General features: G+C 36.2%; 1 protein-coding gene across 1 annotated transcript; it reads left to right on the top strand.

Moving 5' to 3' along the window:
* The first annotated feature begins 4,372 nt into the window (after positions 1 to 4,372).
* On the top strand, positions 4,373 to 7,513 carry LOC120443428 (polymeric immunoglobulin receptor-like). The gene is made up of 10 exons (XM_039622109.1): positions 4,373 to 4,527; positions 4,727 to 5,047; positions 5,214 to 5,513; positions 5,649 to 5,760; positions 5,888 to 5,982; positions 6,110 to 6,144; positions 6,277 to 6,333; positions 6,458 to 6,508; positions 7,022 to 7,090; positions 7,277 to 7,513. The coding sequence occupies exons 1-10, from the start codon at positions 4,455 to 4,457 to the stop codon at positions 7,319 to 7,321; spliced, it is 1,158 nt and encodes a 385-aa protein (XP_039478043.1). The 5' UTR covers positions 4,373 to 4,454; the 3' UTR covers positions 7,322 to 7,513.
* Positions 7,514 to 16,077: the final 8,564 nt, after the last annotated feature.

Here is a 16,077-nt window from a genome sequence, read left to right as displayed (position 1 = left end):
AGCGCTTTTCTGGTCCCTAAGGACCCCAAAGCGCTTTTACATATCCATTCATACACACATTCACACACTGGTGATGGCAAGCTACGTTGTAGCCACAGCCACCCTGGGGCGCACTGACAGAGGGGAGGCCATGTTTGCATAGCCCTTTTTAAAATGATGCTTTCATGACATTATTGTGTGTTGGGTGGTGGTCAGGGTTATCCAGACTGACAATTTGGGACATTGAATGTCACCTCTCCGGTGGGAGGGAGCCTGAGATCGTCTAAATTGGAGTCTGTTTTATACCAAATGCAGAAAAAAATGTTTTAAGAAAGCAATTAAGTTCATGTTCCAAAAATATGATTGTTTGCTTGCAGGACAACAGGAGAGATGAGTCCTCCGTCACAGATGGTGTGGCCAGTGAAGATGGTCGCCTGCAGGTTCAAGCTCATTGCATCTCCAACCCACATCCACTGCCACTGTACTTAAGGGAAGTTAAAGACTTTCTTCTGCACTTACATTTGGATCACCTCGATCCATGACAGTCATTCAGGCAGTAATGCCTGGACTGGAAACAAGCATCCTTAAAATAATACAACATTCCAGCTCATGTGTTGGAATGGAAAACAAATGTGTTGTTTAAATTAGAGACTGCACTTGTGACAGAACAACAAATATTTTATTTTGATTATATAAGTAATGTAAGTACAAAACAAACTTGTGGTAGACCTAAACTTATTTTCAGAATAATTAAATCTGAGACTTTGTTTCATTGTAAGATTATAACAGTGATGGCAATATAATTGTTTGTTGTTCAGCAGAACAGTGTCCAGTATGTTGGCTGTTATACTTTGTTGTGTTTGAAAATAAAAGTTGGGCTGATTTTAACATCATTACAAAAATTGTTGTTAATTATTTTTAAAAATATTGATGGTACCACAAATTGTTTTTTTCATTTAGTTGAACTTAACATGTTTGTCAGTAGGTAAACAATTAGTATTGTACAGTCAAAAATATCAAGTTATTGTTAATACTGCAGACTTGCAGTATTAGTAGTAAAAATTATGGAAACTTGTTGCCTCAAAAAACTAAGTAAAGCTTACTTAAGATGACTGTTAGGACAACTTATACATTAGTTGTCCTAACAGTCATCTTAAGTAAGCTTTTACTTAGTTTTTTTGAGGCAACGAGTTTCCATAATTTTTTGAGTTCTGGGAACTAACAAGGCTGTACAGTGTACTCAAAATGAGTAAGTTGCCCTAACTTGGTCATCTTACGTAAACTTGATCCAATTTTTTTGAGTTCTGGGAACAAATGAGCTTGTACAGAGTACTCAAAGTAAATAAGTTGTCCTAACTTAGTCATTTTTAGCTAAGCTTTACTCAATTTTTTTGAGGCAACGAGTTTCCATAATTTTTTTGAGTTCTGGGAACTAATTAGATTTTACAGTGAAGGCCCTGAGTAAATGTGGTTATCCCAGCTGGACTTTTGTCAAAGCTGGGAAGGCACCTAAAGAAAGCTCCAGTCGATCCAAGAAAGAAGGACAACTGCTGCCTAAGTGAAAACCCGTACGATCCCATATGTGTCAGAAGTATCAGAACAGTTGAGACGCATTTTTTCTAAACACCGTGTCTCTGTGGCTTTTAAAACCCAAAACACGCTGCGCCAGAAATTGGTCCACCCCAAGGATCGGGTCCCCCGACACAAACAGAGTAATAAAGTGTATGCTGTTAAGTGCCAGGAGGATTGCCAGGATTTATACATCAGGGAGACCAAACAACCTCTGGCAAAGCGGATGGCACAACACAGAAGGGCCACCTCGTCAGGCCAGGACTCTGCAGTCTGTTTACACCTACAGGCCAGTGGACACTCTTTCAGTGGTGCTAGTTTCAGTCATTATGCAAATGTACTGTTTACATGGTTAGGGAAACCGGCACTCAGCTGAGACTGAAGAAGTCACTTGGATGAGTGACGAAACATTTCTCCCACTGAAAATGCTACGTCCACATGAACAGAATCAACTTTTGGGGATTTACTTACCTGGATGATTGAGCATGTATCAAGACGTCAGTGGTATTAGGTTCATCTAACCTGATTAATTGTTATTTGAATGTTGTAGATAATTCTAGTTTTCTTTTTCAAAGTGTGTTGGATTATAGTAAGATTAGTATAACTGACTACAAAAGTTTTAAATATATTATTAATATCGTGGGTTTTGAACTATATCATGTAAAGGGTTAAATATTGATTTTTCTTTTTTATATGCTTTTGATTTGATTTGTTTTATTTAAGTATTTTATTGCTTTTTGTTACTATATTCAATGCTTTTATATTTGAGCTGCTGGATTTAAAAACTGTAAAAACAACTTGGTTCTGAAAGAAGTTTTGTATTGTGCTTGAATAGTGTGTGTGTGTGTGTGTGTGTGTGTGTAATGTTCTGCGTGTGTGTGCGTGTGTGTGCGTGCGTGTGTGTGTGTGTGTGTGTGTGTGTGTGTGTGTTCTGCACATTTTTATTTCTCTCATCAGGAGTTTATATTTGAAACACTTTGCATAGTCTGGCACAGCATTTCACAGCTTTGAATTGGTGCATCACCTTAAAGGATGTTTTTAACTTCTCCATGAACTGACAGCTTCCTGTTCTGATGTCTGAGTTTGTTTTTGAAATGTGGAAGTGAAGATAGATGACTCACTGTTCTTTAGTGTGTGCTTGTTTAAAAGTATGCAGACAATGCAAGTGATCACTCACACTGTCGTGAGTGATCACTTGTAAGAACGCAGCAAGTGTTTATTAAGATTAATCTGCCCTTATGGTCAGTACTTTATTCACATTGATTAAATAAACAAACTGATGCCAAAGCAACTTTAAAAACATAATTCTGGACTTTAATGCAAAATAAGGAAACTTTAAGTGCTCCTGACTCCTGCTAGAATGATTTCTGTAGCCCTAAAGTTTAAAAAAGAAGCTTTTTGCACCCCGTCCTTGCAGATTTGTGAACCTGCAGGAGACAAACGCTCACACAAACTTGCTTCCTGTTTGGAAAAAAAACTGTTAGCAGAGATGTAGAAATGAAACAGACCCTCTAAGAAAACCTGCATTCACAATGAAAACATATTAAGTATATACTGGATTTTGGCGCTATTGAAAATGTGACAGTGCAGGACGATCGTTACTGGTGGGTTTTACGAATAGGGATAGATGTGGGAATTTGTTTTAACATATCTGTCACAGAAAGATAAAAGCTCATAAATACTATGGTGATGATGGTAGAGCCTGTTTTGCACTGAGGTAACTGCTTTATCCTTGTCAGATTTGATGGTACTGTTAAAACCTGGGGGGCAGCAATAGAGAAGTACTCAATAAAAAGAAAAGGAAGAGTAGAAAAGGAGAGACACTACGTGGTACTTGTGGGGTGGGGGGTTGCAAATTTCAGATTGCTCATCAACAGCTGGGTTAAAATTTTAATAAGGATGTTGATAACAGTACGTATAACTTTACTATTAACGTTATTTTAAACTCTGACTTGATTTCAAATAAAGATTTTGTGTGTTAAAGTATTTACATGTTGGTATTTCTTGGCCTCTGACATCTATTCTTGGCCAGACGTTTTTAACAAAGTTGGTGGCAGTGTTGCTTGTTTAAGATAAATAAGAAATTCAAGTTTTATTACAGTACCTCTGAGGCCATTTTCATAGAGATTTTAATCTTTCACAGTAGAAAAACCACACGGCTTCAGAAACATGCAGATAATGTTACCATTAGATTTCCCCACAGTAACTCTGGAGAAATAAATTTGTGCAGCTATACAGTAATTATATGACATAGTTGTCATTCCTAATTGTCATCTCTGTTTCTGTTCTCCAACAGGGTGAAGGTATATAAGTCACTGACAAAACATTAGGTAATCACCTCTAAAGTATCTAAATATTACAACAAATAATTACAAATCATTTTCATTTTATGTTTGTCAGTTAGTGCTGTAGTCTGTTGTCTGCTGTCATCAACCTGTTGTGTAGTAACTTATATCTTTTTCTTTTTAATGGCAACAAACTTTATTCCTGTGATGCCGAAAAAAAGTTTGTTGCGTACTTTGCTTTTGTTTTCACTGATGTGTTCACTGGTTTTAATGTAATAAAGATGAGCATCAACTTCAATGGATAATTCTGACCTCTATTTTCAGGATGTTCATTAAAACTGTTTACATTTTTTTTTCCACTTTACTGTCAGTGCTATTATATGTTAAGGGGATACATATTTCTCATTCACTTGTGTTACTTTTAAATGAATAAGCCAATGTGGCTTTTCAACATTGTAGATGGTGATTCTTACACTTGTTTGAAGCAAAATACGCAGTGATGCAATAAATTAAAAGTATAACATCACACAGTAGAAGGAACTAACAAGAAGGCAGGGTTGAAGTGCTGTATTTGCATGTTGCATACACTCATAGAAAGAACCAGACTTGACAGTAGCTCATATGTTTGAAGTCTACTCACTCACAGGCATGGCTGCTCATCTCATCATTCTTCTTCTCTTCAGTGTGCTCAAAGGTTGGTCACAGGTCACCTCATGTTTCAAAGGCTAATGTCAGCAGATGATCACATTAATGACTGTTAATGCTTTTTGTAGTATGCAGTTTTATACTTATATTATTTTACAATACTGTAATGTGTCTACATGTACAAAAGAAAAGACTTCAGTGATGTTTTAAATAAACATAACCATTAAAATACTTTGTTCTTCTTGTAGGAGTTCACAGCATAACTACAGTCAGAAAAGTCTCAGTGAAAGCTGGAAAATCTATCTCCATCCCATGTCTCTATGAGTTCCAATACAAAAACCATGTGAAGTACTTGTGTGAAGGATATGATTGGACGTTCTGCAGATATGCAGTAAAAACAAACGAAGCAGACCCTTCAGGAAAATATTCAATCTCTGATGACAAAAAACTGAAAGTTTTTACTGTGACTATAAACCAGCTGGCACATAAAAACACTGATTACTGGTGTGCACTGGATATTACTAACGGACAGGATTATGGACAGTATTTTCAGCTGTCAGTTACCAGAGGTACGTGACCATTGTTGTAAACATTTAAAGTGTTTGTCATTAAAAGTTAATAAAAATAGACATTAAATCTGAATTTTCAGTGGTTTATAAAATCATTTTTTTAATCCTTTTTTCTACTCATTGCTTTTTAAATATTTTTTTTTTAATTTATTTTTTGTCCTTGAAGGTACTCCAAGTGTCTTTGTGGATCATCAGACGATTACAGGATATATTGGAGAAAGCATAACCATCAGATGTCACCACAGTAACTCTGGAGAAATGAAGTGGTGCAGGCTGGGCAGGAGCTGTGTGACAGGATCATCTGGATCCATAGATGGTGCAGCAGTGACCGCTCACATGAGAGACCCAAATGTTTTCACAGTGACCATGAGTGGACTAAGGTCAAAGGACAGTGGCTGGTATTGGTGTGCTAAAGGGGACATTCAGATACCAGTATATTTAAATGTTACTCAGAAACCGATCACTAGTGAGTACTGCAAGATATCGACTAAACTCCATGTATATGAATTCTTTCCCTTTCTAAATTTTACTACTGTAACAGATATTAGGATGATAATTGTTACAGTACTCTAGTGATGACAGTTCTTTTTTTTAATTATAGCCTATACCCCTACTAATACTACCAGTCGTACTACCCGCACTGCTACTACTATTCATACTGTTGCAACAATCGAACAAGGGAAAAATTCTACAATAGGAGAAAATAAACACAGGTCAGATATTTTATATATTTATTTGCAGTATTTAGAGTAACATATTTCTTAAAATGCAGTATATATATATTTTTTTACATTAAACATTAAACTAAACTAAATTATATTTTCAATCATCATGTTACAGAGCTTCATTTGACCCAAGGATCCTCATCATCCCTCTGAGTGTGTTCATATGGATTGTAATTGTGGTGTTGTTCATCTGGTTTATATTGAGACACAGTAAGTATTACTGAACTTAAATTTATATCCAATCGCGATTGTTTTCTCCAAAATCTTTCAAATTCAATTATTACACATTATTACACATTGTTACACAGTGTCAGTAACAGCAGTTTTATTTTTCTAGAGCAGAGTAAAGCAGACTCATCAGTCACACCAGTGGTAAGTTATGCTGATCTACTTCCTTGTGAGCATGGTACACAGTACTAAAAAATAGGAGATCAAAATCACACCACAAAATTTTCCAACAACAGTTTGGCAGATGTTCTAATTGTGTTTTGTTCGTCAATGCAGGCTGAAGAGGAAATAATATACTGTGATGTTAGACCCAAGAAAAGAAGTTTAGCCAAGGTACCTCTAACCTTTATAAACCTGGTATTTTCTCAACACTGGCACCATGCACTTAAAAAATGATCCTGATCCTATAGGGAAGGCATTGAGTGTAAATGCATTGTATTATTTTGATTCTACACAGGTGGATACGGAAGTAACATACTCTGAAGTTAGACTCAACAAAAAAGGGAAGGTAAGTTGAGCAAGGCAACAAACTACAGTGCTATCAACAAATTCAGTTTACAATTATCAGTAAACATACTGGCGACATCAGAGTATACTGTATGTGTGATTGACTTGAGTATTAGAAGGTGAGTTCTGATATGTCTGTCAGATAAAATGAATCTTCATATGGTAAACTAGTGTGTATTTTATATAACTTGTAAAATGCAACCACAGTTACAAAGACATTAAAAATGATTCACAAAGCTGTATTTTGATTTGTGTCTGATAAATCAAACATTTACTCCTTGTAGTTCATTTAAGTACTGGTATTTTCTTATAACTGATACCCTACACTTTGAAAAGGAGGAGTACTAGAGCAATAGAAAACTGCCCTCCAGTGTTGGGCATGTGGGTAAAAATCACCACTAACATACAACTATGCATATATATGTAAGAATATACGTAGACTTTAATCTAGGATTTTTTCTTAAAGCACAGCAGAAGTGTAAAGTGCTCAGTCTCTATTTTTGCTCCTGCCCAGAGGTCATTTGCTGAAAGTGAAATGGAAATCTTGTACAGTTCTGTTGTTACGAAACAACGCATGAAAAGGGTAAATATTACAAGACCTGAACCCAACCACACACTGTATCTCACCTCCTTTATTTCCTTCACTTCAAATCATTCTGTTTGTTATCCCAGTGTCATTCTTTCCTTTTAATTCGATCACATGTTTCTTTGCTTTTTCTTCTTAATTTCCCAACAAATGTTCATAAGATTTGTTTCTGTTCTCCAACAGGGTGACGGAAAAGACACAGGAGTTACATTAGAGCACATTAGCTAGAATTTAAAAGATTAAATATTCAGACATTTGCAATTTTATCTATTTTATCTGTACCTATGTTACTGGAGTCTTGTGGTGCAATGTCTTATCTGTTGCCATCAGCTTGTTATTAGTAAATCTTTTTACTTCTTCTTGCTAACTTTTTTCCTGCGTAGCTGTAAAATGGCTCAAAGAAGCATTGACCTGTTTGTTTGCTCTTTTTCAGGATCATCAATATTATTCTTGGTTCTTGTATTGTAAGCATCAACAATAATATATAATCTTGACCTTTCAATCTATATTAAACATTTTTGTTTTGTGCTATAATTTGTTGTATTATTTGTTCTATTATATTTTATATAAATGTATTTTTTGTGACTATAGTTTAAAGAAAAAGTGCCTGTCAATAGAAAAGCTCTATGAGCAACAGCAGGCATTTTAAGATGAGAGTTTAAATGTTTACAGTCCATTGCAACAGGTGGATAAAATCATGAACCTAGCCATGCAGTCTGCATTACTTATCTTTTTGAAAGAGTGGGTCATTCAAAAGAGCTCACTAAATTGGTACTGTAGTGGTAAGATGCCACAGTTGCACCATGTCCTTTGTTAAATTCCTCGATATTCTACACATTGTTGTATTGAAGCATTTAGGAACCACAGCGTCTCAGCCATTAAGTTTCCAACGATGTAATTTTACAGAGCAGGGTTATTGAGTGACGATGCATATAATACATAAAAGTTACCAACAGAGCTCGAAAACTCCTATGACATCAACATCAGCACAAAAAACTGTGCCCCCGAGCTTCATGGCATGTCTGAGCAGCTCCTGTAGGTGTAATTGTCGGCCCAGTATTTTGTCTGTGCCGTTTATTTCAGTATCTGAATATATGCGTTCAACATGGGTTAAAAAAGTTATTGCTGTCATGTTTTAAGTAATTCAATCCACAAAAAGGAAACGCAGGACTACACTGGATAAATCTTCATTATATTTTATGTTTATATATATTTAATATATAATTATATTATACTTTATGTTCGCTCAGGATTAGTCAAGTGACTTCATTGTCATTTCTACCATGTGCAGTGGTACAGTATACAGTGAAGTGAGACAACGTTCCTCCAAGATCATGGTGCTACATATATCAGACAATCAACACAGGAGTACATAAAGTGCAAGTGTGCAAAAATTACAATGTTTAAATTAGAAAGAGTAGAATGTTATATCATGCTGAGGCATTTACACACACATGGCATGACTAAGGTTACAACACGTGTTCTATTAAAATCTAAAATGTAATTTATGGATCAGACTTTGTTTTACTACTACACGTACTTTTTAAGTTAAAATATAAGGAGCATAAACATGTTCTAAAAATGGTGACGATGGAAATAAATTATTGGTTATTCAAAGGTATTTACAGCAGTGTGAAGTATACACATACAATTTTCTATTTGTTTTCAATTAAGGTACAGCCATTTTCTGTGTGAGCCATCAGATATAACAGAATTTGATGAAAGAAACATAAACATCAAATATTACAGTAGAACCTGGAAAAATAAAGTGGTGGCAGCTGAGCAACAAATATGTGGCATCTGAATGATTTGATGTACATTGTGAAAATTAATTAAAGCATCATCAATGTTTTCATTGTGACCATAAGTGTAATGACCAGCGGCTAGTATTTATGTTTTAAAGGACAGCTACAGATGCCAAAGTACATAACTGTTAATGATACTCTCACAAACAGTAAGTACACTAAATGTGAATGTGATATATGAGATCTGTGTGCATGAACATTTTTCTTGCAGTGTTTAACCATATCATCTGCCCCTGAAACTCTATACAACTGTGTTTTTTTTAATGATTTTAACAGAGTCTTTTTCCATATTTTGAATTCTAATATTTGATAACATGAAATTTGTAAATTACAAAGGGATTTTTTTTTTATTGGACTCCTTTACTAGTCTTTCAAAACATCCGTCTTCTTGTTCTTATTTATTACTAATGACTCAGGCTTTTTTCACACCTTGTCTCATGTGACAACCTACATGATTGACATGATTGATTAGCGGCCCTCAGGATCACCTCCAAAGGGAACAGTCCCTACTAGGGGCATATAACCTGTGACTCCTCACCAGTTGCTTTAGAACTGAAGAAGCCTCTTGGATGAGAGGCAAAACATATTAAAAAAAAAAGTGAAAAAAGAAAACTAAAGAAGTGCAGCTTTTCTTCTTTTTAGACTCTCAAGATTAAAGAGGTTAAATAATTTCTTATTTTACCACATTTACATGTCTCTGATGTTTCTTTTGTTTGTTTTTTCAAGGGTCAGAACAATGGGGGTGTGACATACAGTTCTGTGGTTATCATTTCATCAGACTACACTTTAAGATATCTGTTTACCACACTGTGAGAAACTTTTCCTCATTTTTACACATTTTCTTAACGCAGCAGCAGGGCTTGACTGACAGCGGTGTCAGTGTGTCAGTGTAAAGAGTAGGAACACATTTAACTCTAAATCTTCAACGTAGGATCAGGTGCGCCACTGTGGGAAGAATCAAAATACAAAAAAATGACAACACTGATAAATGGGGCCATCTTAGGGTTAACGTGCTTTGCCTGTTGTTCAATATCCCAATTCTTTGATCTTTGGGCTGAAGGAAAAACAACACTCGGTGTATAAATGCTCAGTCAACAATCTCTTTATTCCATACAACACTTTGAGCATAAACGTCCGGACGGGAGATGTGGATGTAGCCGCTAAACTGGTGACCTAAATCTTCGCCACCACGTCTATATACATACAAGCATAAGGGGAGAGAGTGAATCAGCGCTCGGAGTACGGACACTGGGCCGGCTTTAAACACACCATTTATTTTTTAAAAGAAGAACAGCCAGAATCACAAGTAGGAGTTAAAATCCCCACTATACAATAAAAAATAAATGTTCACAACCCGCTAAAAGTCCTGCCGGCAGAGATTAAAATACAATTAAAAAATCAAAGCTAAATGAATGTCCTTTTTATACGATAAGAACTCCCCCCCAGAGTCCTCTATTCCCAATGTCCAACCACACACACTCGGGCAAATGTTCCTTAGCTGAAAGAGACAGAAGGGGCCCCTCTTCCGGGATGGGGAAATCTCGCCAGCAGAAAGCCAGGAGGAGGCTCCCATCCCCACCTGGCAGCGCATGGCCGTGCAGTCCAGCCGCTCTCCGCGTCCGCACACGGCTTCCCTCATAGCCCGGCCTGATACAGGCAGAGGCGTCCCTCTGCCTTCTGTGGATTTCACACATCGCCTCCCGCTGTTACTATTCTGTCCGTCGGAACTGGATCGCCGGAAGTCTCGCAACGCCTCACAGGCAGGCCAGTCCTTCTATACATGTGCTCGTCTGCACCACACGTTCGGTTTCCTGTTCTTCGCTGTTCATGTGTCTCTCTCCCGTCTTTGCGCACACCATCTCCCTTAAGTCCGTTTGGCGGCCAATAGGTCACCTCGGGGCACGCCCCCCACCTCACAGGTGCACGCAATTATCTGTCCAATCCACAGTGGAATAAAAAAAAGAATGCTATACAGCGACACAAAACACAGTATAAATATGGGGATAAAATCATGCAATAAGAACATCAATAAACAATCATGCAATAGCACTATAACAATAAAACATGCAAATAAAATCACTATGTAGCAATACACAGTCTGATTCAAAACAAAATATAAAAAACACAATTTTCCACTGTGTGACATGGACAGGAGGGTGTGCGCCAGATCTCGAAGTGTCTGACCGTTTCTCACATTCTTATAGCTTCAGCTCCCCTCCAAAGTCATAAAACCTAAACATCCACATTCTTTCTCTGTCAGTGAGCCTAAGTTATGACCTTGGCTTCCTGTGCAGTATGTTCTGTTCTTTCAAATCAGACAAATAAGGCCATGATTCTCAGAAAACAATATTTCTTATAACGCAGCAGTATGCTTCATAAAACACTGTAATGATTTCACAATCTTTAATCCAAGGCATAATGTGGCCTATAGCCGTATAATGATTCAACAATTCTTTGATTAGAAGTATAGTGTGGCATAAAATAGTATAATAATCTCACACTGTTCACTAATGAAATCTAGTAGACATTTGAAGATACTACACAGAATACCTGAAAATAAAAGTAGATACGTACAGTGCAGTGACAAAAACAGTATTCTGAAGAATCGTTCATCTCCAGAATAAATGCCCTCTCTATATTATTGAAACTACTGAATTCTGAGTGTGAAGGAATGATGTCTTAAGGCGCCATCTTGTGGTCTGTTTGACATGTGGTTTGATTTTTGATGTGGGAGAAACAGGGACTTGATCAGTAATTACTGGGTAGATATTTGTCTGTGTAATGCTTCAAATGTTTTTATCATGTCTTTGGATTCCCAGATTCTACCAGTTTAGTTGATCAAGTGTTGCACTGAGGACAGAAATCAAGTTTCTAGTAAAAATTTTTGAGTCACATAAAAATGATAGTAAATACAAGCATATCTTAAGAGAACACAAAAGTACATGTTAGGTAAGGAGCTTTTTACATCTTGCTGGGCTTCTCATTTAATGCATTCCTAAATGTTGACAGTTCACCAACATGAGCATGTCATTGAAATGTTAATACGTGCACACAAGGGGACAGATTTTTGTTTATTTTTTTATCTAAACTTAAGCTACCTTATCAGTAATATTAAGAAATGTTGCAGCAAAACCATGCAGCAGGGTTATGTATGTGTGCATGCTCTACTTGTTGTCTCACTGAAAGTTCATCTTCTTTGTACTGCATTGTGGTTCTTATCAGTGAACATCATACAGTATAAGGAACTAATAGGAAGGCATCTTTTAAGTGTTGCATTTGCATAATGCATAAATTGAAAAGTAGAACCAAACTTGACATTGGTTTATGTGTTTTGTCTACTCATTCACTGCCATGGCTGTTCATTTCACCGTTCTTCTCCTCTTCAGTGTACTCAAAGGTCAGTTGTTTAAATATCTCATGTTTCAAAGGTTAATGTCACCAAATGATAGAATTAAAAACTATTAAACATATACAATCTTGTAGATGAAAACACTCTGTGTGTACATGTAAAATAGACACGTCATGTAAAAGAAAAATGTTACAAGAAAACATAACCATTAAAATACTTTGTTCTTGTTGCAGGAGTTCACAGCATAACTGTGAAAACTGGAAAATCTATCTCCATCCCATGTCTCTATGACTCACAATATGTTAATAATGTGAAGTACTTGTGTGAAGGATATTATTGGAGGTACTGCAGCGATGCAGTAAAAACAAACAAACCAGACCCTTCAGGAAAATATTTCATCTCTGATGACAAAAGAAAGAAAATTTTTACTGTGACTATAAACCAGCTGACCAATGAAAACACTGATTACTGGTGTGTGGTGGAGATTGATGGATGGGTGGATGATTGAGTGCATTTTCAACTGTCAGTTACCAGTGGTGAGTCTCCATTTTTCTACACATTTCAAATAGTAAAGTTTAGGTTTTTTTTCAGACTGAATATTCTCTTATTTGTCATGTTAGAGAATAGACGTGTAGACTGAATTTCCAAGAAATTTTCCATTCATTACTTTTATTAAGTTATTTATTTATTTTCCTTGAAGGTACCCCCAGTCTCTATGTCGATCATCAGAAGATTACAGGATATATTGGAGAAAACATAACTGTTAGATGTCACCACAGCATTTCTGGAGAAATGAAGTGGTGCAGGCTGGGGAGGAACTGTGTGACAGGATCACCTGGATCCATAGATGGAACAACAGTGACCGCTCACATGACAGAACCAAATGTTTTCACAGTGACCATGAGTGGACTAAAGTCAGAGAACACTGGCTGTTATTGGTGTGCTAAAGGGGACATTCAGATACCAGTATATTTAACTGTTACTGAAAAACCGATTACCAGTAACAAGTACAAGTTCTGTAAGTTATCAACTAAACTCTACAAGTATGAGAATTTGATTCATTTATAAATGTTAGTACTCTAAGAGATATTAGGATGATAATTGTTACAGTAATGTAGTGATGACTGTTTTTTTTAAACTACAGCCACTACTTCAACTACTTCGACTACTACTGTTGCTGGAAATGGAACATTTACCACAAAAAAACAACAGAGCAAATCTACAGTAGCAGAAAATAAACACAGGTCAGATATCTTTTGTATTTGTATGCTGGATTTAGTGGTACAACTGTTCATAAAAACACTGTGTAGTTATTTAATTTTTTTTTACAAACACTGTTTATTACTCATTAAAGTAAACTAAATTATGTGTTCTCAAACTGCATGTTGCAGAGCTTCATTTGACCTAAAGATCCTCATCGCTCCTCTTGGTGTGCTGATCTTGTTAATTTTGATGTTCTTCTGGTTTATTTTTAAACAGAGTAAGTCTTATCAAACTGTGATTTAAATCTATGTCAAATTCACATTTGAATTATTGTGTATTGTTACAGAGTCAGTAACAGCTGTTTTGTTTTACTAGAGCAGAGCAAAGCAGAATCATTGGCCACAGCAATGGTAAGTTATGCTGAATTATTACCCTCTGGACATCCTACATGATACTAAATGAACGGTGAAGGTGAAACACAGGGTAAAATATTATAATGAAGAAGTACAGTCTTCAAATAAGTGGCCGAACATGGAAAACATACCATACCATAAAAAACAAACATACCATATAAACATGAAAAATTATCATATTGACACTATTATTTTTTTCTTTTTTGAACTTGATTTGAACTCATTAGTTCAGAGTAACACAGTGCTCACTGATAGATTGTTGGATGTCCTATTTATGTGTTCAAAAGATTAATTGGTACTAAAAGGGTTTCCTCTTTAAACAATGGTTCATTTATACATTTAACCATTTAATTAGAGTAATAGTATTTTTCATATACAGTGCCTTTGAAAGAGTATTTGCCCTCTTGTCTGTGTAGGTTCTCAGTCATCCTGGTCATGGTGTTTCACTAACATTTAGCTTGTTAGCTAAATTACATAGTGTATTAGAGGTGGGGTGATTGATCCAGATATCAATAGTACAAATACCAACACTAGCATTGGTATCGGATCAATAATATGGTGGTAGGATCAATATTTTATATTGTATAAGTTTAGCTTATATAAGTTTAGCATGTAGCCCTGTGAATTCTGTTAAATAGATTATTTTTTTAGGAAATAAACAATATATAACTCAAACATTCACTATAAAAAAAATTCTGAAACCTTTTGTTTTGACTATCACGTCTGTTTTATTTATATGCTATAGAACATTCAAACAACAGAAGTTGTTTAGAAACAGGCATATTTACATTCCAGGTCTAAAAAAACCCAGTTTCAAAATACATGAAAAGCTGAAAGGTGTGTTTTGTTGTGTTAACTAATTATTGTGGAAATTAAAAATCACAGTGATTTGGAGGTATTTCAAATCACAATTTGCAAATTCATGATGATTGATCCTATAAATCATTACTCACTGCTCTTTGATACATAAGCTGCCTTTATAAGTTTAAAGTCTCTATCTTTCAAGGATGCCAATGTTCTTATTTTGGACAGAGAAGACAGATGGTTTGAAAGCAGAGTGAAAAAGGCCATCTGTGTCCACTATGAATGATCATCTCTGATCAGAGGGCGTGGCTTACCACACCAACTGTCTGCCATCTACAATGCAGTTTTGAAATCCCTTCCCTGGTGTCTTAAACCCCACTCACATCATGCATCAAGTGAGCTCAATGGGTCTGATAATAGGATGGGGGCAAGGTCTCACAATCATTTCATCTGAAACTGTGCTGACAATGATGATACTTTTTTCACACTTTGGCGCATGTGGTGAGCCACATGATAGTGGAACAACTCCCACTAGTGTTTAAATACTTGGGACTGTCCACAGTTTGGTTTTAGAACTGAAGAACCTTCTTGGATGACAGATGAAACATCTTCAAGAAACTTAATGCTGCCTGTTTTTCATTGGGGAAGGGAGGGTAGACATTCGCAGGCTAGAGGAAGTTAGAACTGGGCGAGTCTCCTCATCCGTTGGCTCCATCCTAGCACGGCACTGCCTACTGGCAAGTGCTCATAGGATAAGAGACTGGACTTTCTAAACAGAGAGCCAATCCAAACTTCCTGTATTAGGATGTTGGTTCCACAGATCAAGAGAAACAACACACAGTGGTGCCCATATTGCTGTATTTGATCATTTATAGAAAAAGGGGAACAGGAACATTTTAGCCTATGAAGATGTATTTTATCAAACACTTTGAATTTGAGCAGTTCTTCAAAGTGTGGGCCAAAATTTCTCCACAGAGAAGATCATCACATCATAAATCGATGATCTAAAACATGTAAGTATGAAAAATATGCAAAAACTAAGAAATCAGGAAGTAGGCAATTATAGGACCTTGAAAAGAAGGCGACTGGGCTTTTTTAAGTAGCCTTGCAAGCCCCAAGGGTCTGTTCCTTAAAAAGGCTGGAGTAACCTCTAAGAGTTATTTATACTAATGTTAATTAATACTCGGGTTTTTACCTTTACTGTTTCCCGAAGAGTTAAAAAGAGAATTGCAAAATTTATACTTTTTGGTTGCAATTTAGCAGGAGCGAAGCAAAGCAGAATCAAATAATAATAAAAACTAAACAATAATCAAATCACCTGCTAATGTTGAAAAGTGCAATCTGAGAATGCACTTATCCCGCTTCCCGTGTCTATAATAGACCAACAGGAAGCCAAATCTTCTCAGAGTC

This window comes from Oreochromis aureus, linkage group 13 (genome assembly GCF_013358895.1).
Source record: "Oreochromis aureus strain Israel breed Guangdong linkage group 13, ZZ_aureus, whole genome shotgun sequence".
Classification (NCBI taxonomy): domain Eukaryota; kingdom Metazoa; phylum Chordata; class Actinopteri; order Cichliformes; family Cichlidae; genus Oreochromis; species Oreochromis aureus.
Note: the sequence above shows the minus strand (reverse complement) of the source record. Positions and strands in the feature narration are given on the sequence as shown.

Excerpts from the sequence above, each read along its gene's own strand:
- LOC120443428 (XM_039622109.1), top strand. The coding sequence starts at position 4,455 with ATGTTTGAAGTCTACTCACTCACAGGCATGGCTGCTCATCTCATCATT. Across the intron at positions 4,528-4,726 it reads TCTCTTCAGTGTGCTCAAAG|GAGTTCACAGCATAACTACA; the intron begins GTTGGTCACAGG and ends TTCTTCTTGTAG. Across the intron at positions 5,048-5,213 it reads TCAGCTGTCAGTTACCAGAG|GTACTCCAAGTGTCTTTGTG; the intron begins GTACGTGACCAT and ends TTGTCCTTGAAG.